Raw genomic sequence first — 25,294 nt, 5'->3', positions numbered from 1 at the left:
AAAGTAGGGAGGAGTAACATATTTCAACGTCAACAAGGCCTAATCTAACAGCAGTTTTTGCAACCTTTGCTTGGCAGCACAAACCATCCCAGGTCACGCTGGTATCGATGCTCAGTCTATATTTTGTAAGAAGAGTGGAAGTGAGAGTCCTGTGCTTTGTCGCATGAGGAACACACCATTGCCTACCCGTTGACCAAATTAAAAGAGGAAGGGGTGCATTCCTACCGATGTAGATAGAATGAAGCCGACAGACAACAAGTGATTTTTCAACATGATACATTTCAATTGGAACGTTCAGACAGGAGATTTAGCGGGAAAACCTCTGTTCATGACACTCAGTGTTCTAGAAGAGAACATCAGGACTCGGCTACATTTTCACCATCAGTACTATTATAGCCTTTGGTACTATTTCACCCCTGAGGGAATGGCTGGCGCACATGCGCTTCCCACACTTTCCTTGTGTGTAAGAGATTAATGTTCCCAGTTGTCCCATTTGGGACACACGGCTAGTCGTACACTGTGCCATTTCGTGGCATGGGAGGGGTGTGGTTCCATTGAAAGAAGGCCCAGACTGAGGCACACTGGGAAATCATGGGAGACAAGCAAGCTGGTAAGTGTCTTGTGATTCTGGGACAAACTGCAGGCTCCATTGTAGGGTGGAAGGTTTGTTCCATCACTACTGCAATCCCCTGGGACATGGAAGCAGCTGCAGTTCATTCCTAAACATTCTTCTCTCAGTTCTTCCATAGTTCACTGTCCTTCACAGGGACTGGAGAGGTGAAAGCAATAAGAGAACAGTAGTGATGTTCCATAAAGCTACAATCAGCAGTTGAAACAATAACAAAGCTAACTCACCTCCCCTGTTTTGATAAAACAAAAAAAAGCTGAGGGGTGGTGCTGGAGAAATGTAACCACTCAAATTCATAACCAAGCCATGGATGTAAGGACTGGCCATTCATTATATCAAAATTATAGTCTTAACCATGTTTTGAAGCTATACGAAGTGTTTGTAAACAAATGTAAACAAACATTGGAGTAAAAAAAAGCTATATTTTAGGTTCTGATAGGAGACAACAGTTGAACTAAGCTCATGAGGCATTTATAAGTTATATTCATCAAGAATAACTGGGTACATATCATTACTTTAAAAAAGTCCAAATGGATGTATAAACTACAGATTGTCCCTTTAAGCACCAAACAGAAGAAATGGGTTCTGGGTCAGTGCACCCGACTGCACAGATAATCACTGGACAGTAGACCGAAACATGGTCGACACGCCACATTTACCAAACAGTTTGTTAACACAGCAGGACAAGTTACTGTCCAAACACTGACAGCATGCCACCGGTAGAACTGCAACCGCCACAGGCTGACCTGCTGAAGCCAAATGGCAGCCGAACTAACATGTACGAGACCATATTGTTTTTACAAGATGGAACACTAATGGAACAAGATGTCAAAGTGAGACGATGAGCCCTAGGTTGTGGGCTGCCACGCCTGCCTTGCTCAAAGCGCCGCAGTGCATCCACACAGACGCTGGCAGAGAGTTCAAACGAGTGGGTGAAGTGGCTTAGCTCCAGCTGGGGGAGGGGGGGGGGTTAGAATTAGAGCTGGGAATTGCCAGGGACCTCACAAAACGATATCACAACACTTCTGTCTGCTGCAGAAGGACAAGAGCGTTTTAAAATCAGTCATGGAAATAAAAGTGCTCACTATTTAAAAGAAGATGGAGAACAATCTATAAGATGAACAATACTGGAGTTTTGGCGCATATAATTATCGATTTTTCCAAACACATTTTATTTGTCACATGCTTCGTAAACAACATGTGAAGACTAAGAGTGAAATACTTATGGGCCCTTCCCAACAACGCAGAGGGAATTATTATTTTTTTTTAAATCAACAACTGAGCTTGTCCAACTTATTCACAGGATTGGTTAACTTGAGGTTTCAAGGGTCTCCACCGAGCTAGGTATATCTACTTTTAGTTTTAATGCACCGTATTGCTGGAACAAAATGTATGATGTTCTGGTGCCGTTGAAAGCAATTGAAAGTATTGCTTGGTGACTTATTTGTGGACAAATGTAACGTTTTTTCTGGGCGATTTGTTTTATTTGTGCTGGACAGTCGTTCCGTCTTCACGACTGTGTTGGTGTGTGTGGACCATGATGGGTCCTCAGTGATGTGGACACCGAGGAACTTGAAGTTTTGACCCGCTCCACTACAGCCCTGTCGATGTGGATAGGGGCGTACTCACCCCTCCGTTTCCTGTAGTCCACGATCAGCTCCTTTGTCCTGATGAAGTGGCACCACACTGCCAGGTCACTGACCCCTTCCCTCTAGGCCAGAGATGGGCAACTTTATGGGTTTGGGCCCACAAAAAAATCTGAAATCACGAGGGGCTGCAGTTGCTCACGGGTCTGCATACACACTCCACCCCCCTCCCCCATCGTTGAGTTGTCAGCAAACTTAATGATGGTGTTGGAGTGGCCACGCAGTCATGATTGAATAGAGTACAGGAGGGGAATAAGCATGAACCCAAGGGACCCCTGCGAAGAGGGTAAGCATGGCAGATATTGTTGTTGCGGCCCGTCAGGAAGTGCAGGATCCAGTTGCAGAGGGAGGTGTTCAGTCCCAGGGTCGAGCTTAGTGATGAGCTTGGAGGGGACTATGGTGTTGAATGCTGAACTATCATCAATGAACCGCATTCTCACATAGGTGTTCCTCTTGTCCAAGTAGTAGAGGGCAGTGTTGGGTGCAATAGAGATTGCATCATCTGTAGATCTGTTGGGGCGGTATGCTAATTGGAGTGGATCCAGGGTGTCTGGGATGATGGTGTTGATGTGAGCCATGACCAGCCTTTCAAAGCACTTCATGGCTACAGATGTGAGTGCTACAGGGCAATAGTCATTTAGACAGGTTATCTTGGTGTTCGTGGGCGCAGGGAATATGGTGCTTGATACATGTAGGTATTACATACGGTCAGGGAGAGGTTGAACTTGCCAGCTGATCCTGGTTACCCGATTAAGAGTCCTGGTAATCTGTCTGGCCACGTGATCTTGTGAATATTAACCTGTTTAAAAATGTCTTTCTAACATCCGCTACAGAGAGCGAGATCACACAGTCGTCGGGACCAGCTGGTGCGCTCATGCATGGTTCAGTGTTGCTTGCCTCAAAGCGAGCATAGACGGAATTTAGCTCATATGGTAGGCTCGCGGCTGAGTTTCCCTTTGTAATCCGGCATAGTTTGCAACCCCTGCCACATCCGATGAGCATCATAGCCGGCGTAGTATGATTGGATCTTAGTCCTGTATTGAGGTTTTGCCTGTTTGATGGCACATCGGAGGTCGTAGTGGGATTTCTTACAACCGTCCGGGATTAGCGTTCCACTCCTTGAAAGCAGCAGCTCTAGCCTTTAGCTCAGTGCAGATGTTGCCTGTAATACATAGCTTCCGGTTAGGATATAAACGTACGGTCACTGTGGGGACAATGTCATCAATGCACTTATTAATAATGTCGGTGACTGATGTGGTAAACTGTTATCGGATGAGTCACAGAACATATTCCAGTCTGTACTAGTGTAACGGATGTGAAACGGGACGGTCTAAAGTTATACTGTTACACTAGCGAAAGTGTCCTGTAACTTAGCATCCGCTTCGTCGAACCACTTCTGTATTGAGTGCATCACTGGTACTTCCTGTTTTTGCTTGTAACCAGTTCACTGGTTCCTCCAAGTTTTTGCTTGTAAGCAGAAATCAGGAGTATAGAGTTATGGTCATATTTGCCAAATGGAGGGCGAGGGAGAGCTTTGTATGCTTCGGACGAGTGTAGGTGATTGAGTTGAGTTTTTTCGCCTCTAGTTGCACAAGTGACATGCTGGTTAAAATGAGGTAAGACGGATTTCAGTTTCCCTGCATTAAAATCACCGGCCAATAGGAGCGACACCTCTGGATGTACATCTTCTTTGTTTGCTTATGGCCCTATACTGCTCGTTGAGTGCAGGCTTAGTGCCAGCATTGGTTTGTGGTGGTAAACAGACAGCTACAAAAAAATATAGATTAAAAACTCTTGGTAAATAGGACGGCTTATCAGCATATCATGAGGTATTATCTAGGGAGGAGAAGTACAGATACAGTAAATAAGAAAGAGAGAGAAAAAAAGTAAGTTGGTGGTTGAAGATATCCCTCTAGTGGTGTGGGGGCTGTGCTTTGGCAAAGTGGGTGGGGTTATATCCTTCCTGTTTGGCCCTGTCCGGGGGCGTCCTCGGATGGGGCCACAGTGTCTCCTGACCCCTCCTGTCTCAGCCTCCAGTATTTATGCTGCAGTAGTTTGTGTGTCGGGGTCAGTTTGTTATATCTGGAGTACTTCTCCTGTCCAATCCGGTGTCCTGTGTGAATCTAAGTGTGCGTTCTCTAATTCTCTCCTTCTCTATCTCGGAGGACCTGAGCCCTAGGACCATGCCCCAGGACTACCTGACATGATGACTCCTTGCTGTCCCCAGTCCACCTGGCCGTGCTGCTGCTCCAGTTTCAACTGTTCTGCCGTATTATTATTCGACCATGCTGGTCATTTATGAACATTTGAACATCTTGGCCATGTTCTGTTATAATCTCCACAAGGCACAGCCAGAAGAGGACTGGCCACCCCACATAGCCTGGTTCCTCTCTAGGTTTCTTCCTAGGTTTTGGCCTTTCTAGGGAGTTTTTCCTAACCACCGTGCTTCTACACCTGCATTGCTTGCTGTTTGGGGTTTTAGGCTGGGTTTCTGTACAGCACTTTGAGATATCAGCTGATGTACGAAGGGCTATATAAATAAATTTGATTTATTTTGAAAAAAGGAAATGGATTGCTTGGAGAGAGCGAAAAAACAATGAAAAGGAGAACGAGAGAGTAGGCCTTTAAATTACTCCGCTTTCATTACCCCAATGCCTTATGTAAGTAAGCCTGGAAGGTTGCGCACACAGACGTGACCCCTGCTCTTCGCCAGCCCACCCCCAGTCCCAGCCCACCCCGTCCCAGCCCACCCCCTGTCCCACCCACTGTCCTAACCCACCTCATCCTAGACCAACCCCCACCCACTGTCCTAACCCACCTCATCCTAGCCCAACCCCCACCCACTGTCCTAACCCACCTCATCCTAGTCCACCCCCCACCCACCATCCTAGCCCACCCCCCACCCACCATCCTAGCCCAACCCCCCCACCCACCATCCTAGCCCAACCCCCCACCCACCATCCTAGCCCAACCCCCACCTACCGTCCTAACCCAGGTAGCTGCGAAGAGTGGCATGGGTTACCCCGGTGCGCCAGCCAGTGCTTTGGCCCATCAGACACCAGGACTTTAGTATGTCCAACCAGGAACGAAGCCCCGAGCTCCAGCCAACCTTGCAGCCCCCAGCACGCTAGTACGTCCAGCAGCTGCCAGAGTTCGATCTAGACACCCAAACCGATTGCACGACAGGCATCCATTCACATGCCCAGGTCGGCGCCGGAACGAACCCGGCCACCGTGGCCACAGCCACACCCAGTCCTATCCAACCTGCTCAGCCAAACTGACACCAGTGGTGCAGCCAGACCAGCAACTGTCACGGCCCAAGCCTTCCCCGTGACAGCTACAGAGGCCCAAATTGTTCCAGCACCTGGCCCAGCTCCACTCCGCAACCTGCAGGACCAGATCCACAACAGCCAGTGCCCGAGCCAGGCCCTCAATAGACTCTCGAGCAGACACACCAGCTGGTGTCTCTCCTGGACCAGACATCACCGGATTCAACACCGGTGCCAATCCCTACACTACCCTCTGCCCTCACAGACCTGCTTGGCCTGGATCTGACGCCCAAGCGGACTCCACAGCCAGAGTCCCAGTCGGCGTCCAATCTAGCACCTTAGACTTCACCATCTCTCCTGGACCTGCCAGCATCAAAATCAGATTGGGCAGCAGGGTAGCCTAGTGGTTAGAGCGTTGGACTAGTAACCGGAAGGTTGCAAGTTCAAACCCCCGAACTGACAAGGTACAAATCTGTCGTTCTGCCCCTGAACAGGCAGTTAACCCACTGTTCCTAGGCCGTCATTGAAAATAAGAATTTGTTCTTAACTGACTTGCCTAGTTAAATAAAGGTAAAAAATAAAAAAAGATCGCAGTTCTGATCTCGATGTCCACTGCCGTTCCGGGGAACCAGTTCAGCACCAACCTGGATCTATCATCCACTCCACCTACTGACGCCTCAGCACCTGACCCAGCTCCACTCCTGAGTCTGTCATCCAGACCTGGAGACCTCCAGCAGCATGGACACGGACTGTCCCCACTCCTGCTGGACGACCCTGCCTCATGGACATCACGATCGCCTTGTTCCTCCATCCATTCCACCAAAGGGTGACCTTGTCCCTCCATCCATTCCACCAAAGGGTGACCTTGTCCCTCCATCCATTCCACCAAAGGGTGACCTTGTCCCTCCATCCATTCCACCAAAGGGTGACCTTGTCCCTCCATCCATTCCACCAAAGGGTGACCTTGTCCCTCACTGCCCACTTCAACCATTCCCCCAAAGGGGTGACTACATGGGGATATGGGACATTCCTCACTACACAGTGCCCTACAACCACCGGCCTTCAAGGGGAGGCCAAGGGGACAGACACAGCTACGCTCGCAAAATAAATGATTTTACTGAGGGAACATGTACTACATACATTTTGGGGTGGCTGTACAAAACCCAATACTTTCTATTATTAAATATTCACTGAACCCCTCTCTCTCTGGCTAGGACATAGAGACAAACTCTGGGACATTTTCCAGCTGTGGCAGAGGGTACCATCCCCCACCTCAGTCTGACTCCCTTGTCCAGTGGCAGAGGCCACTTAACACCTCTGTGTTAGGGAACGCAGTCCGCTGACCTGGTCAGCCAATCACAGGCCCTATCTAATGGGGTAACGCAACCCCATTCCTACCTGCAATTTAGTTGGGAACAAGGGTGCACAGAGACGACAGGTCAGAAGAACTCTGCAGCACCTCAACACAACTCACCACTGGACCCTTCCTACAAGGACAAGCCTCTTGCCCTGGACTTCCTGAATCACATTTTATTGGTTGCATACACACATTTAGCAGATGTTATTGCGGGTGTACCAAATTGCTTGTGTTCCTAGCTCCAACAGTACAGTAACATCTAACAATACACGATACATATTTCTATATACAGTAATATCTAATACACACAAATCTAAAAGTAAAATAATGGAATTAAGAAATATAGAAATAAGGTCAAGCATTGTGGGAGTCTGGAGTATAAAAATACACTACTGGTCAAAAGTTAGGCCACACCTACTCATTCAAGGGTTATTCTAACATTTTGGACAATTTCCTACCTTGTAGAATAATAGCAAAGACATCAAAACTATGAAATAACACATATGGAATCATGTAGTAACCAAAACAAAAGTGTTAAACAAATGAAAGTAAATTTATATTTGAGATTATTCAAAGTCGCCACCCTTTGCCTTGATGACAGCTTTGCACACTCTTGGCATTCTCTTAACCAGCTTCATGAGGTAGTCACCTGGAATGCATTTCAATTAACAGGCGTGCCTTGTTAAAAGTTGTGGAATTTCTTTCCTTCTTAATGCGTTTTGAGCCAATCAATTGTGTTGTGACAACGTAGCGTTGGTATACAGAAGATAGCCCTATTTGGTAAAAGACCATATTATGGCAATAACAGCTAAAATAAGCAAAGAGAAATTACAGCCCATCATTACTTTAAGATATGAAAGTCAGTCAATGCGGAAAAGTCAGTCAATGCGGAACTCACCCAGCCTCAGAAATTGCAGCCCAAATAAATGCTTCAAAGTTTAAGTAACAGACATTCCAACATCAACTGTTCAGAGAAGACTGCGTGAAATCAGGACTTCATGGTTGAATTGCTTGGTTGAACCACTATCAAAGTACTCCAATAATAAGAAGAGACATGCTTGGGCCAAGAAACATGAGCAATGGACATTAGGCCGGTGGAAATTTGTCCTTTTGTCTGCTGAGTCCAAATATGAGATTATTGGTGGTTTGCCCTTTGTGGGACTATCATTTGTCTTTCAACAGGACAATGACCCACCACACCGACAGGATGCTCTTAATGGTGCATCCTGAGCCTGGAGAAGCTTTTCACCTTCTACACTGCAGCCCCGTCAATGTGGATGGTCCACGATAAGCTCCTTCCTTTTGTTGACATTGAGGGGATGGATATTTTCCTGGCACCACTCTGCCAGGGCACTCACCTCCTCCCTGTAGGCTGTCTCATCATTGTTGGTAATCAGGCCTACAGTACCACGGTTGTTGTCTGCAAACTTGATGATTGAGTAAACAGGGAGTACATGAGGGGGCTGAGCACCCAACCTTGTGGGGCCCCTGTGTTAAAGATCAGCATAGTGGAGGGGGGGGGCGGCCTGTCAGTCCAGGACCCAGTTGCACAGGGTGGTGTTCAGACCCAGGGCCCCGAGCTTAATGATGAGCTTGGAGGGTACTGTTGTTGTTGAATGCTGAGCTGAAGTCAATGAACAGCATTCTTACATCGGTATTCCTCTTGTCCAGATGGGATAGGGCAGTGTGCAGTGCAATGGCGTTTGCATCGTCCGAGTTCAGTTACCTTAGCTTTCTTGGGTACAGGAACAATGGTGGACATCTTGAAGCATGTGGGGAACAGCAGACTGGAATAGGGAGAGATTGAATATGTCCGTAAACACTCCATCCAGTTGGTCTGCGCATGCTCTGAGGACGCGGCTGGGGATGCCGTCTGGACCGGCAGCCTTGCGAGGGTTAACACGCTTAAATGTCTTACTCACGTCGGCCACAGTGAACGAGTTATCCTCAAAGCGGGCGAAGAAGGTGTTTAGCTTGTCCGGGAGCAGGACGTCGGTGTCTGTGACGTGGCTGGTTTTCCCTTTAGAATCTGATTGTCTGTAGACCCTGCCACATACGTCTCCTGTCTGAGCTGTTGAACTGCGACTCCACTTTGTCTCTGTCCTGACGTTTTGTCTGTTTGATTGCCTTACGTAGACCATAACTACACTTTGTATTCCACCATATTCCCAGTCACCTTGCCGTGGTTATAAATGCGGTTGTTTGCTCTTTAAGTTTCGCTAAAATGTGTGTTAGTGATTGTATGGTCATTCATGGTCAATTACACCAAAAACCTCCAGTAGTCTATCCTACTTCCTGTTTGTTGTGATCGCCGGCGTGCCGGGACAGTTGCACCTATATCTAAACCGGCACCTCTATCGGAGTTCACCACCAATTAATGATGCTCTTTTTCAATGGACGTTTCAACAAGAGACTGAAATGAACGATTCACCACGGACGTTTCAACAAGAGACTGAAATGAACGATTCATCACGGACGTTTCAACAAGAGACTGAAATGAACGATTCATCACGGACGTTTCAACAAGAGACTGAAATGAACGATTCATCACGGACGTCTCAACAAGAGACTGAAATGAACGATTCATCACGGACGTCTCAACAAGAGACTGAAATGAACGATTCATCACGGACGTTTCAACAAGAGACTGAAATGAACGATTCATCACGGACGTCTCAACAAGAGACTGAAATGAACGATTCATCACGGACGTCTCAACAAGAGACTGAAATGAACGATTCATCACGGACGTCTCAACAAGAGACTGAAATGAACGATTCACCACGGACGTTTCAAAAAGAGACTGAAATGAACGATTCACCACGGACGTTTCAACAAGAGACTGAAATGAACGATTCACCACGGACGTTTCAACAAGAGACTGAAATGAACGATTCATCACGGACGTTTCAACAAGAGACTGAAATGAACGATTCATCATGGACGTTTCAAACAGAGAGGTTAGTGAGAGAGCAAGGCAAGCAGAGCGATGGAAAACAAGCTCTTCACTGGGGGGGGGGGGACAATGGCCTGGCTTAGAAGTGCAGACATGAGTCAGCCCTGTTGCCAGCTGTGTGTGGGTCAACAATGAGTGGGCACCTCACAACCCATGACCTCATTCTCATTGGAAAGCCATGGTGATCTTGCTGCTACACATTCACAACACAGTGTACTTTACTGTAGTTCCAGGTTGGCCACTGGACCACAACTGGGCTCACTGCTAATCTGCATCCTAAAATGCACCATATTCAGTGCATACACTTTGACCATAGAGAGCGAGAGAAACTACCAGTTACCATTTGTACATTGTTAAAACACTGTATGTATGTATGTATGTATGTATGTATGTATGTATGTATGTATGTATGTATGTATGTATGTATGTATGTATGTATGTATGTATGTATATAATATGACAATGTAATGTCTTTATTGTTTTGAAACTTCTGTATGTGTAATGTTTACTGTTAATTTTTATTGTTTATTTCACTTTATATATTATCTACCTCACTTGCTTTGGCAATGTTAACACATGTTTCCCATGCCAATAAAGCCCTTGAATTGAATTGAAACTGTATATACTGTATATCATTGGTTATACTTTAACTAGTGTCAATAGCAGTAAAACATAAATGACAGGGTATATGTAACAGTCGACTTATCGAGTCCTTGTAACGAACTGCAGGGATTTGTAAGCCCGTCATTAAACATTGGCATTTGACGGAAAGAAAATGACCCTTGTTGTACCCACCTTGAGTCCATCGCTGGGCAGCCGGTACCCAAAGCGTGCAGGCAGGTCATCAAAATTACCTGTCTTGTTGTCAAATGTGTACTGAAAGAGAAGAAAAAAGAATACACATCACATCATGTGGTGTTAATAACTAATAGTTCTTAGTCAGTCATTTCAGTCTGTCTGCGTGTCTATCCTTCCGCCCGTCTCTGTCTGCGGGGACTCACGGCAGAGATGTCGGCCTCAACGGGCAGCAGGTTGAGGAAGGCGAAGAGCTGCACGGTGAAGATGGTGTAGATCTGTGTGGCAGACAGCATCAGCATCCCAAGGGAGAGCAGCATCTTGCATTCCGCACTGTGCCAGTCAACTGACACACACACGGACGGACTGTCCCAGCACTGGCAGCTCTCACACCTGCAGTGTACGTACACACACACACACACACACACACACACACACACACACACACACACACACACACACACACACACACAATTGTCAATGTCTGTAGGCCTATGTCTGCTCCCAGCCTCCCACAGAACAAACACCCCAAAGTTCCCCGGGACAACTGGAATTATATATGTCACTACGTGAAATCTGGTGTGACCCCGCTCGGTTCTGAAATCTGGTGTGACCCCGCTCGGTTCTGAAATCTGGTGTGACCCCGCTCGGTTCTGAAATCTGGTGTGACCCCGCTCGGTTCTGAAATCTGGTGTGACCCCGCTCGGTTCTGAAATCTGGTGTGACCCCGCTCGGTTCTGAAATCTGGTGTGACCCCGCTCGGTTCTGAAATCTGGTGTGACCCCGCTCGGTTCTGAAGTCTGGTGTGACCCCGCTCGGTTCTGAAGTCTGGTGAGACCCCGCTCGGTTCTGAAGTCTGGTGTGACCCCGCTCGGTTCTGAAATCTGGTGTGACCCCGCTCGGTTCTGAAATAAGACAGTAGTGAAATTGTCATTGATTCATGCCTAACACACTTGCACACACACAAGATTGAAGTACTTAAGCCTACTAGCTTGATAGCAGGGTTGGGGTTAATTCCATTTCAATTCTGGAAGTACAATGAAATTCCATGCAATTGTTTCAATGAGGAACATTGAAACGCCCCATATATAAATTGGCACCTGTGGGGAGCCAGGCACTTTGGTTTTAGAAGTGAGGGGGACATGACCCCCAGGTCCCCCGTCAGGTTCTCTCCTAGAGTTTTTGGGGTCATCTAAAGCGAACTTCCTGCATTTTTACACAATCCCAACGAGTCGTCTCTATTTAGAACAAAATGTAATTAAGCTTGGTAAGAGATCATTATTAAATATGTTTCGGTGATTAATAAAGACTTTTGATCAATAATAAATATTGTGTTGCACCTTTAACCAAGACTGACAAATGAACAGCACTTGAAAAAAATACAGACTTTTGATTGTCTTTATTAAGACATCCTCTATATCAAATTTCAGCCAAACCGCCCAGCCAGCCCAGGCCACCTGCACGCCCGGCCCCCACCAGTCTAGTCTATACACTGCTCAAAAAAAATAAAGGGAACACTTAAACAACACAATGTAACTCCAAGTCAATCACACTTCTGTGAAATCAAACTGTCCACTTAGGAAGCAACACTGATTGACAATAAATTTCACATGCTGTTGTGCAAATGGAATAGACAACAGGTGGAAATTATAGGCAATTAGCAAGACACCCCCAATAAAGGAGTGGTACTGCAGGTGGTGACCACAGACCACTTCTCAGTTCCTATGCTTCCTGGCTGATGTTTTGGTCACTTTTGAATGCTGGCGGTGCTTTCACTCTAGTGGTAGCATGAGACAGAGTCTACAACCCACACAAGGGCTCAGGTAGTGCAGCTCATCCAGGATGGCATATCAATGCGAGCTGTGGCAAGAAGGTTTGCTGTGTCTGTCAGCGTAGTGTCCAGAGCATGGAGGTGCTACCAGGAGACAGGCCAGTACATCAGGAGACGTGGAGGAGGCCGTAGGAGGGCAACAACACAGCAGCAGGACCGCTACCTCCGCCTTTGTGCAAGGAGGAGCAGGAGGAGCACTGCCAGAGCCCTGCAAAATGACCACCAGCAGGCCACAAATGTGCATGTGTCTGCTCAAACGGTCAGAAACAGACTCCATGGGGGTGGTATGAGGGCCCGATGTCCACAGGTAGGGGTTGTGCTTACAGTCCAACACCGTGCAGGACGTTTGGCATTTGCCAGAGAACACCAAGATTGGCAAATTCTCCACTGGTGCCCTGTGCTCTTCACAGATGAAAGCAGGTTCACACTGAGCACACGTGACAGAGTCTGGAGAAGCCGTGGAGAACATTCTGCTGCCTGCAACATCCTCCAGCATGACCGGTTTGGCGGTGGGTCAGTCATGGTGTGGAGTGGCATTTCTTTGGGTGGCTGCACAGCCCTCCATGTGCTCGCCAGAGGTAGCCTGACTGCCATTAGGTACCGAGATGAGATCCTCAGACACCTTGTGAGACCATATGCTGGTGCGGTTGGCCCTGGGTTCCTCCTAATGCAAGACAATGCTAAACCTCATGTGGCTGGAGTGTGTCAGCAGTTCCTGCAAGAGGCAGACCTGAATCCAATTGAGCACATCTGGGGCATCATGTCTCGCTCCATCCACCAACGCCACGTTGCACCACAGACTGTCCAGGAGTTGGCGGATGCTTTCGTCCAGGTCTGAGAGGAGATCCCTCAGGAGACCATCCGCCACCTCATCAGGAGCATGCCCAGGCGTTGTAGGGAGGTCATATAGGCACGTGGAGGCCACACACTACTGAGCCTCATTTTGACTTGTTTTAAGGACAAGTTGGATCAGCCTGTAGTGTGGTTTTCCACTTTAAATTTGGAGTGTGACTCCAAATCCAGACCTCCATGGGTTGATAAATTTGATTTCCATTGATAATTTTTGTGTGATTTTGTTGTCAGCACATTCAACTATGTAAAGAAAAAAGTATTTAATGAAAATATTTCATTCATTCAGATCTAGGATGTGTTAGTGTTCCCTTTATTTTTTTGAGCAGTGTATATATCAACTATCTCCCAACACAATTTCCTTCCCAGTTCCCTCCCACCTTACATTTTTTTAATTCCCAAGGGAAAGGTTTGGAAACAAAAACATTAAAAACACATATCACCTCAAATATACATTACCACACAGAAACAGCAAATCCTCCATATAATGAATCTCATAGGACTAATAGTACTGTAGAGATCTTTTTACTTACACACAATATAGCTGGGTCGCCCCGTTCTGCCCCTAGGGGTCCACTACCCTGCAGCGCCCCAACCCAACACTAGAGGTCGACCGATTAATCGGAATGGCCGATTAATTAGGGCCGATTTCAAGTTTTCATAACAATCGGTAATCGGCATTATTGGACACCGATCATGGCCGATTACATTGCACTCCACGGGGAGACTGCGCTGCAGGCTGACGACCTGTTATGAGAGTCCAGCAAGGAGCTAGCTAGCTAGCATTAAATGTATCTTATAAAAAACAATCAATCTTAACATAATCACTAGTTAACTACACATGGTTGATGATATTACTAGTTTATCTAGCTTGTCCTGCATTGCATATAATGCGGTGGCAGTTCATTTATCATTGAATCACAGCCTACTTCGCCAAACGGGTGATGATTTAATAAAAGCGCATTCGCAAAAAAAAACACCGTCGTTGCACCAACGAGTACCTAACCATCAATGCCTTTCTTAAAACCAATACACAAGTATATCTTTTTTTTAAACCTGCATATTTAGGTATATATTGCCTGCTAACATGAATGTATTTTAACTAGGGAAATTGTGTCACGTCTCTTGCGTTCAGTGCAAGCAGAGTCAGGGTAAAGGCAGCAGTTTGGGCCGCCTGGCTCGTTGCGAACTGTGTGAAGACCATTTCTTCCTAACAAAGACTGTAATTAATTTGCCAGAATTGTACATAATTATGACGTAACATTGAAGGTTGTGCAATATAAGAGCAATATTTAGACTTATGGATGTCACCCGTTAGATAAAATTCTGAACGGTTCCGTATTTCGCTGAAAGAATAAATGTTTTGTTTTCGAAATGATAGTTTCCAGATTTGACCATATTAATGACCTATGGCTCGTATTTCTGTGTGTTGTTATATTATAATTAAGTCTATGATTTGATAGAGCAGTCTGACTGAGCGGTGGTAGGCAGCAGCAGGCTCGTAAGCATTCATTCAAACAGCACTTTCCTGCATTTGCCAGCAGCTCTTCGCTGTGCTTCAAGCATTGCGCTGTTTATGACTTCAAGCATATCAACTCCCGAGATTAGGCTGGCAATACTAAAGTACCTATTAGAACATCCAATAGTCAAAGGTATATGAAATACAAATGGTTTAGAGAGAAATAGTCCTATAATAACTACAACCTCAAACTTCTTACCTGGGAATATTGAAGACCACCAGCTTTCATAAGTTCTCATGTTCTGAGCAAGGAATTTAAACGTTAGCTTTTTTACATGGCACACATTTTTACATGGCACATATTGCACTTTTACTTTCTTCTCCAACACTTTGTTTTTGCATTTTTTTAACCAAATTGAACATGTTTCATTATTTATTTGAGGCTAAATTTATTTTTATTGATGTATTATATTAAGTTAAAATAAGTGTTCATTCAGTATTGTTGTAATTGTCATTATTACAAATATATATAAAAAATAAAATGGACAATTAATCGGTATCGGCTTTTTTGGGGTCCTCCAATAATCGGGTATCGGCGTTGAAAAATCATAAAATCGGTCGACCTCTACACAACACACCCCACTCAGCTTTAAGACCTTAGTGAAACATTAATTTATTGGTTTTGAGGGTGTTAGGCCAAGGCCAGAGTGACAACCAACAGGACTGAGCAAGCCCAGCAGCGAGGGTTTGCCTAAATAGGTATCTCCCCTGACGAGGGCATGTTTTCAATACAGACTCCTTTAACAGTACTGTATTCCATATAAGGCATCCAGGCCTTATGAAAGTTGCCCAGTATACCCTTAATCTAGTAATAAACTCAAGCTAGCAATACATAACTTGACAGTGTGGGAGGATAGCCAATCTTCCAATTAATGTGCATTTGTTAGCCACTATAAAATAACATACTCTTTGCCAGCCTTCACAAGACCATAACAAATGCAAATATGTCCCTATTGTGTTTTACACCTCCAGCAGAGGAATGACATTTCTCAGTGCACGATATTCAGTTTCACTGGCATATAGAACGTTCTGGATGGTTTTAACCTGCAGTCATTTATGTCTAATATTGTAATATTATAATATCATGTCTAATATTATAAGAACATGACTGGGCATTCTAACAGATCTGTAATCCATTCATCATCATCATCATCAATAGCTTCTACCAGGTCTTCCTTACATTTTTGTTTTGTGTCATTGGGAAAAGCCTCTATCAACCCTTGATACAGTTTGTAAATCCTCTTTAGAGGTTAGTCAGACTGCCTTAAAATAGTTTACATCTTTTGAAACTTCTTGCTTGTCCAGTGTTTGCTGCAGAGAGAATAAAGTGTTGTTATCTTCACAAAATGTACCTCAGCTCCGTCAGACCGGTCTTCCCTGGTTACCTGCCCCTGGTTACCTGACCCTGGTTACACTACCCTGGTTACCCGACCCTGGTTACCCGACCCTGGTTACCCGACCCTGGTTACCTGACCCTGCTGAGACCCCTATCATCATCACAGACTGGTCTTCCCTGGTTACCTGACCCTGGTTACCTGACCCTGGTTACCTGACCCTGCTGAGACCCCTATCATCATCACAGACCGGTCTTCCCTGGTTACCTGACCCTGCTGAGACCCCTATCACCATCATCACAGACCGGTCTTCCCTGGTTACCTGACCCTGCTGAGACCCGTGTCACAATCACAGACCGGTCTTCCCTGGTTACCTGACCCTGCTGAGACCCCTATCATCATCACAGACCGGTCTTCCCTGGTTACCTGACCCTGCTGAGACCCGTGTCACCATCACAGACCGGTCTTCCCTGGTTACCTGACCCTGCTGAGACCCCTGTCACCGTCACAGACCGGTCTTCCCTGGTTACCTGACCCTGCTGAGACCCCTGTCACCGTCACAGACCGGTCTTCCCTGGTTACCTGACCCTGCTGAGACCCGTGTCACCATCACAGACCGGTCTTCCCTGGTTACCTGACCCTGCTGAGACCCGTGTCACCATCACAGACCGGTCTTCCCTGGTTACCTGACCCTGCTGAGACCCGTGTCACCATCACAGACCGGTCTTCCCTGGTTACCTGACCCTGCTGAGACCCGTGTCACCATCACAGACCGGTCTTCCCTGGTTCCTGACCCTGCTGAGACCCGTGTCACCATCACAGACCGGTCTTCCCTGGTTACCTGACCCTGCTGAGACCCGTGTCACCATCACAGACCGGTCTTCCCTGGTTACCTGACCCTGCTGAGACCCCTATCATCATCACAGACTGGTCTTCCCTGGTTACCTGACCCTGCTGAGACCAGTGTCACCGTCACAGACCGGTCTTCCCTGGTTACCTGACCCTGCTGAGACCCCTGTCACCATCTGATCCTCATAAGATCAGGCATGACGAAGAATTACCTTGGTGTACATTATATTATCCAAGAAAAGAATCAATGGTTCAATAATTGAAATGACTGTTATTCCCAGATCCCAGACTGGAGCTTTAAGCTTCTGTCCTGTAGCTACTGTAGGTCTACCCATCAATTCAAGATGGAACTGTGTCATTCACTGATATTGTTAATATACTGCAAAATTCAGCTGAGCTCTGTAGACTGGTCTTCCCTGGCAGTCTGACCCTGTTGGGACCACTGTCACCATCTGATCCTGCTAAGACATGATGAGTAGTGTTGTGTACTGACAATACACTAGAGGGCTGCATTCCCTTGTGATGCCTGTGAGTCCCGACAGAGATCATTGCAGCGTGGTCGGCATTGTTCGTGCTGCCAACAGTCAGATTAAAATATTTTTTGTTGTCCCACAGATGATTTGGAAACGGTCCTCTTTCTGCTTTGTAGGAGTTAGCCTAGCTATTGTATTAAAAGCACATATTTATTCACACGCCCAGAATTCACTGCTTCAACACCAGTAGCCTTCCTCTCCTAGTTGGGTGTGAGTGTTCGAGTGTCCCTTGTATGTGTCTTCTCATTGAAATAGACTAGGCTGTATACATGGTCGGAGAATCACATGGCAGTTAACTTAAATATTATTAGCCTGTAGTTTACTACAATGTCTGTAAATAAACAGGCTATTGCTAATGGAAAGAAGTAGAGGGTGTTCAACCAACGTGAGTCAAAGTGCACTCAAATGTATTCATTGAAAAGGAAAACGGCTACAATGGTGCACGAGCGTTGCACATTTTCAATTTCAATAAGTATTGGTTACCAATGTATTTGTCTCTGCCTGCAAATCGTCCTCCTAAAAAGGTAGGCTATATCCTATAGGGCAGGGTAGCCTAGTGGTTAGAGCATTGGACTAGTAACCGAAAGGTTGCAAGTTCAAATCCCTGAGCTGACAAGATACAAAATCTGTCGTTCTGCCCCTGAACAGGCAGTTAACCCACTGTTCCTAGGCCGTCAATGAAAATAAGAATTTGTTCTTAACTGACTTGCCTAGTAAAAAAACAACAAACAAAAAAACATAGCAAGCGTCACTGTCATCATTCTTGCTGTTTCAAGTTCAGTAGCCATACCGGAGAAACCAGGTGCATGTGTGGTCTCATTTAAATAGACTAGGATATAACCTGTGTGGAAGTCACTGGGTAGTTATCTTTCCAAGGAAATGTCCTTCCTCAGTAGTTTACTACATTGCTTAGAAATAAGCCTAAATATTGATCACCCATATTTCTCAGTCTGAAAATCTTCCCACTCCTAAAAAAAGAAAAAGAAGGTAAGCTATAAAAAAAATTGTTTGAGAGAAATTAAGTCTCTCCAGCTCTGCTCTCTTCAATCGACATCTTGCATAGTGACTGATATAGCCTAGTAATACAATGTAAGGGTAATGTGAGAATCTCTGGTAATTGAAATGTACTTTTGTGCATATAGGGCGCAAAATTGTTGGGACCATGCGGTAGCGGGTGGGAGTCGTGTTGTTACTGTGTCACAAGACGCAGGCCTCCTAATTGTCCCTAGAATTTCTAAGCAAACAGCTGGAGGCAGGGCTTTCTCCTATAGAGCTCCATTTTTATGGAATGGTCTGCCTACCCATGTGAGAGATGCAAACTCAGTCTCAACCTTTAAGTCTTTACTGAAGACTCATCTCTTCAGTGGGTCATATGATTGAGTGTTGTCTGGCCCAGGAGTAGGAAGGTGAACGGAAAGGCTCTGGAGCAACGAACCACCCTTGCTGTCTCTGCCTGGCCGGTTCCCCTCTTTCCACTGGGATTCTCTGCCTCTAACCCTATTACAGGGCCGAGTCACTGGTTTACTAGGGCTCTTTCATACCGTCCCTAGGAGGGGTGCGTCACTTGAGTGTGTTGAGTCACTGATGTGATCTTCCTGTCTGGGTTGGCACCCCCCCTTGGGTTGTGCCGTGGCGGAGATCTTTGTGGGCTATACTCGGCCTTGTCTCAGGATGGTAAGTTGGTGGTTGAAGATATCCCTCTAGTGGTGTGGGGGCTGTGCTTTGGCAAAGTGGGTGGGGTTATATCCTTCCTGTTTGGCTCTGTCCGGGGGTGTCCTCGGATGGGGCCACAGTGTCTCCTGACCCCTCCTGTCTCAGCCTCCAGTATTTATGCTGCAGTAGTTTATGTGTCGGGGGGCTAGGGTCAGTTTGTTATATCTGGAGTACTTCTCCTGTCATATCCGGTGTCCTGTGTGAATTTAAGTATACTCTCTCTAATTCTCTCTTTCTTTCTCTCTCTCTGAGGACCTGAGCCCTAGGACACCATGCCTCAGGACTACCTGACATGATGACTCCTTGCTGTCCCCAGTCTACCTGGCCGTGCTGCTGCTCCAGTTTCAACTGTTCTGCCTGTAATTATTATTATTTGACCATGCTGGTCATTTATGAACATTTGAACATCTTGGCCATGTTCTGTTATAATCGCCACCCGGCACAGCCAGAAGAGGACTGGCCACCCCACATAGCCTGGTTCCTCTCTAGGTTTCTTCCTAGGTTTTGGCCTTTCTAGGGAGTTTTTCCTAGCCACCGTGCTTCTACACCTACATTGCTTGTTGTTTGGGGTTTTAGGCTGGGTTTCTGTACAGCACTTTGAGATATCAGCTGATGTACGAAGGGCTTTATAAATACATTTGATTTGAGTGAGAAAAGTAGGGAACTTGCTCAGGAAATTGACAGATCAATAACATTTCATTGCCATACTGACTAATATTATTATTTTTTTAAACTCATATTGCACTGAAAAAACAAAATATCAATCTTCAATCATTTGGCTGATGGTTTCATAATGTGATTCAGGACTAATGTGATTGAGTTAAAACAATAGCTAACGTTAGCCAACTTTTGGTCAGCTCTCTCCCTCTCTCTAATGGTACATCAACTTGCGAAGAGCTGGCCTGGCTATGGTAGCTACGAGCTAGTGTAGCTAATTCATTCACCTCAGTCAAGAGGGAAAGAAACATTAGCTAATGTCAGTTACAATACTAGCTCAGCACTGTGAACAAACACTAGATCATTTTTTTCTGTTAAGTTAAACTGCTGTTACCTTGCCAGCTACAGTCAGCCAGCTAAAGAGTAGCCAGTTTCTGCTCCGCTTGCTTTTACAACTCGGTGAAAGAGCGCAACACAGACACTGAACTATGCTCAACTCTCCAGTGCTGGTCCAGCCAGCCTTCCATAAGCTTCGCCTTCACACAGCCTGTCAACCCGCTCTGTGGTGTTTGCATGGTCCTAAATCCAGCCGGCTGAACACTACAAACAGCATACCCGACTGCTCGGAGGCGACCTCTTGGTCCTAAAGCCCATTGATGCAAATCACATTCCAATGATAAATGCAATTTCAGAATGTGGGGTGTCATGACCCGTCTCCTCCCCCACCAACCCCCCATCTGCAGTGAAAGTTGCACCCCTGGCTACCCATCCACATCGCTCTGGCTAAACACATTCTGACTGTTCTGATTGGTCCCAGAAAACAACAGTTGGGCCAGAGCCAGCCTACATGATGTAGTGATCAACTTTGAAATTCTGATTGGTTAGATTTGTTAGAGATGATCCAATCGCTGATGAATTTGTTTTGTACAACACCCCTCCTTCTGAAGTCACACAAACGACTTCTTGGATGCCAGACTCAAACAATGTGTTACGATCAATAGAGCAGCAGAATTAAAATTCAGTGTGAGTCATCAAGAAAATATATAAAAGGCTTATCAAGAGTAGACCTACTGCTAGGGCCCTGTGCTTCTCAATGATGACAGATACAGACAGAGAGGAAATAACATGCATTAGACTACATCAGATAGCCATACAGCATCACCAAGTGCTACTAATAACACAAAATATCTCCCCAAATATTGAATATTCATTTAAACATGACATGTTGTATGTTTCAATGTGGCACAGGTGTGTAAAACCACAAATAAACAATTCCAAGTAGGTAGGCCCTTCCAAAAGTACGAGGACATTTGCTGTGAGATACTTGTTACAGATGTAATGATCTTTGTAAAGTAACGCCTAAAAGTAGAAGTCATCGTATTAGTTGCAGAAGAAGGATGATGTCAAAGTCATGTGGCAATGTCGTCCCATGTAATGTGACTACCCAGCAGTATGACAGATAGCGACTTTAACCACATAGTCCACTTGGATGCCAAGCTAACTTCCTAGCTAATATTATTCTTATCGCAAATCTATCTAGCTAGCTAGCTAGCTTAATCATAGCCCAAGATTGGACTAAAGAGCCTAACGTTACTCCTTAGTCCAAGGACCTTAAAAAGACAAAACAGCCAAATACTCCATCTAAACGTGAATCGATTCTCCATTGCGGTACAGTTATAGAAAAATAAATCCCTGTACTTTCATATCACATCAAACATTTCACAAATGCAAAATACACACTTACTGTACACTGTTTTAACCGCGTTTAACACAGCAGCCGACAGTATTTTTCATTGACAAGACAACGTTTGTGGCATATGTCTTCCGTTTACACATACAGTAACTTAGGTGTTTGGAAACGCAGCTAGCTAATTAGCACAAGTAGTCCACTCGGTCTCCCGTCTGTTTTCCTGTAAACAAGAGCTGTAACATGGAAATATGGCCATATGGGAACCATAATCCTATAAAAAAAGGCGTGTATCAATATGACCTTTTGTTTTCCACAACCGTACCGCAAGCGATGCGTCGCGGATAACCTCCCCCATACAGAATACGCCTTCGTCCAATGACTATTATGTGTAATGTTGTGGAACTGAGAGTCATGACCACCGGCTAACGTAAACACAGCTGCAAAAGTGGTGAATCGGGTTTTATGATACTAACAATATATGGCGGCTGTAGAGGTGCCAAACCTATTTAGCAAGCTAATACACGTCTTCTAAATATACCCGATGGAGCAAGCTACCATTGTTAGCAAGCTAAATACCATTATTAGGCCAGGTTTGCAACTCCCAAGCTTGATAGCAACATCATGGCATGACTCGAGTCTAAACACCAGCGTATTTGACGTTGCTAACAGCTAGCTATATCAGCGCGAGCTACAAATGAAAGTTAGCTAGCTAGATAACTAACGTTAGATCGTGGAAAGTTACCTTTGAATCAGACCGAAGTTTCCTCTGGTTTAAAAAATATATATGCGAATAATATAGACATTACAATAAATTGCTATCTATACGTATGATCCTAACAACTGTATTCCTTTACTTTAACATGCCAGTACAACAGAACGTCAACAATAATCCCGAACGAGCCAGCTTCCTCTATCTGCAACCCCCGCCCCGCCCGAGCAGATTGTTGCTGCTGATTGGACGGAAGGACAATCAATCTTTCCTTTCCGAAACTGTTTCCAGGGGGTAAACATAACCACGTGATGCATCATGTATTTACAGTAGAGAAATTATCTCAAATATATAGTCTTTGTACGTGTGGTTGTGTGTGACCATGTATGCAAAGGTTTACATTGAGTGGCTGACAGTTTGACTATGAATTCGAGCGCAAGATGTGGGATAATATAATAGCGAAGTTTATGGCGGGGCAGTGCTGGCCTGGAACCCGCATTTGCTGGCCTGGAATACATTGTTAATAATATATTTTGGAAGGTTTGGTAATTATACCACACACATATCTGCTTGTTAACAAGGTCAAAGAGGTCTCTTTCAGAATTATCCATAAGTATAACTCTGCAAATCATTAGCTGAAAAACAACAAAAAAGTACCATTGACTGTACTTTTTGGGAAAAGCATCCAGAAAAAGTTTTGCATTCATTTTGGCATTGTCTACGTGTAAAGAAATTATTGCAAGGTATTTATAGATTTATAATTGATAATAGTCTTGAATACTTTTGTTTATAATGGGGTAATGTGCTGCTTGGTTTCATTAACTATAATATACAAAAAAAACAAAAAAAGTATTTAATGTAATTGTAATAATGGGGAAAAAGTCATTAATACATGTAAATTCACTAATAAAGACCCAGTCTTCCTTGTTTTCTGTAAGGCATTCTAGATTATTCTACATTCTTCGAATAAGAAAGCTGTAAAAACAATAAATACATGTTTTTTAAAGGCCTTTCGATAATCTGTAATTGGTTGTTTGTTTGGTTGTATAATTCCTGTATGTACACTGGTGTTTTGTGTGACAATGAGAGTACCACATAGTCATACCCATAAAACCTTTTTCTCATAGGGTATTTTAGAAACACTTCAAATATTTGCTTTGTTTCATGTAGGCTTACCCTTGCGTGACATTTTGAATACCGTCTAAATCTTTCTAGGACAAGGGGACTTTTATCAATATATTCATCTGTATTTACCCCCTCAAAATGAAATGCTAATTAGCTGCTAATGTTGCTATCATAAAGAACTACAAATGCTGTGATGATCTGGACAAGACTACCGAATCGAGGCAAAGGTAAGAATCTCTGGATTAACTATCTAATGTCAGCTAAATGTAGTAATGAATAAATTGGCTACATTTCTTTAAATGGACAATTGTTAACTGTCTTGTTCAAGTTTTAAATTGACACAGTACCTTTTAGCAAAGGTATCAGCTGGAGCTGATGTGCAGCAGCTTGCAGGGATTTGTAGTTTTGCATGATGTCTACTTTGATGCTAATTAGCATTTTCCAACCTGAGAGTAAATAAAGCTGAAATATATTGATAAAAGTCACCTTGTCCGAGAGAGATGTACATGGTTAGCAGAACGTTACACCAGCGTAAGCCTACACAACACACAGCTCTTATTGTAAGTGCGGCAGGTGGCTTAGTGGTTAGAGCGTTTGGCCTGCTCTGAGGGCGCGGCTGGGGATGCCGTTTATAGGTTTTATGGGTATTATGACACCTCCACTGTGAGGCTCTATACCTTATGAAAGTCCCACCTACTTCCTGGTGCAAGTCACGTACTGTTTCTGAATGGGTGTCAAGGTTATATCATACAATTCATGAAAATGGGGTCATTCATATATCTACAATTGTATTCGTGGATTAATTTACCTTTACCCAGTGCCTTTGATGAAGGTTTTTGATTACAAAAAAAAACTGCAATGAAAGGAAGCCTAGGCAGTCGATCGTGAGCGCTAGAGCTGCACTATCATCTTGGATTGATAAAATTGTATCCCCTGTGGACCGTCTAGTACATAAATGATTATCCTCCTTCAGTAGCTTTAATCAACAATTTAGGATGTTGCACATACTTGGGTTAAGGTGGTGTGCATCATCCTAAATTGTCATAAAAAACTAAAATGATGGTGTAAAATTGTGCTTTATTAAGACAGTACACATATGATTCCAGTTATTCAATGGCTTGCATACTAACCAGACTTGTCACCCATTGAGCATGTGTGGGATGCTCTGGATCGACATGTATGACAGCTTGATCCAGTCCCCGCCAATGTCCAGCAACTTCGCACAGCCATTGAAGGGGAGTGGAACAGCATTCCACAGACCACAATCAACAGTGAATGCCTCCCAAGTGGCCCAGTGGTCTAAGACACTGCATCGCAGTGCTAGCTGTGCCACTAGAGATTCTGGGTGCGAGTCCAGGCTCTGTCTCAGTGATCTAAGGCACTGCACCGCAGTACTAGCTGTGCCACTAGAGATTCTGGGTGCGAGTCCAGGCTCTGTCTCAGTGATCTAAGGCACTGCATCACAGTATTCTTTCTTTAAAAATGAAGGAGAAGCAAGAGAGAGAGGGAGAGAGAGAGAGAGATAATCCATTGTAATATTTTTTGCGAATGCAGCTAGCTAGTTTAGCCTATTCAAACACCCGGCTCAATCAGAGAGGGATGCTATGTTATCTAGCTGGCTATGGCTATCAAACAGAGAGGGATGCTATGTTATCTAGCTGGCTATGGCTATCAAACAGAGAGGGATTCTATGTTATCTAGCTGGCTATGGCTATCAAACAGAGAGGGATGCTATGTTAGCTAGCAGGCTATGGCTATCAAACAGAGAGGGATTCTATGTTATCTAGCTGGCTATGGCTATCAAACAGAGAGGGATGCTATGTTAGCTAGCAGG

At 45.0% G+C, this 25,294-nt stretch overlaps 1 protein-coding gene across 2 annotated transcripts in view; it reads right to left on the bottom strand.

Moving 5' to 3' along the window:
* Positions 1 to 22,544, bottom strand: part of LOC135524768 (E3 ubiquitin-protein ligase RNF13-like) — an 83,273-nt gene extending 60,729 nt beyond the window's left edge. The window contains exons 1-3 of one of the 2 annotated variants that reach the window (XM_064952577.1): positions 22,369 to 22,544; positions 10,858 to 11,044; positions 10,652 to 10,732 (exon numbers count right to left, since the gene is read on the bottom strand). In XM_064952577.1, the coding sequence (XP_064808649.1) occupies positions 10,652 to 10,732; positions 10,858 to 10,971 (195 nt within the window). In that variant the 5' untranslated portion in view covers positions 10,972 to 11,044; positions 22,369 to 22,544. Of the gene's footprint in view, positions 1 to 10,651; positions 10,733 to 10,857; positions 11,045 to 21,680; positions 21,986 to 22,368 lie in introns of those variants that run through there. The other variant, XM_064952578.1, reaches the window with a different exon arrangement.
* Positions 22,545 to 25,294: the final 2,750 nt, after the last annotated feature.

The sequence above is a fragment of the Oncorhynchus masou genome, chromosome 31 (genome assembly GCF_036934945.1).
Source record: "Oncorhynchus masou masou isolate Uvic2021 chromosome 31, UVic_Omas_1.1, whole genome shotgun sequence".
Classification (NCBI taxonomy): domain Eukaryota; kingdom Metazoa; phylum Chordata; class Actinopteri; order Salmoniformes; family Salmonidae; genus Oncorhynchus; species Oncorhynchus masou.
Note: the sequence above shows the minus strand (reverse complement) of the source record. Positions and strands in the feature narration are given on the sequence as shown.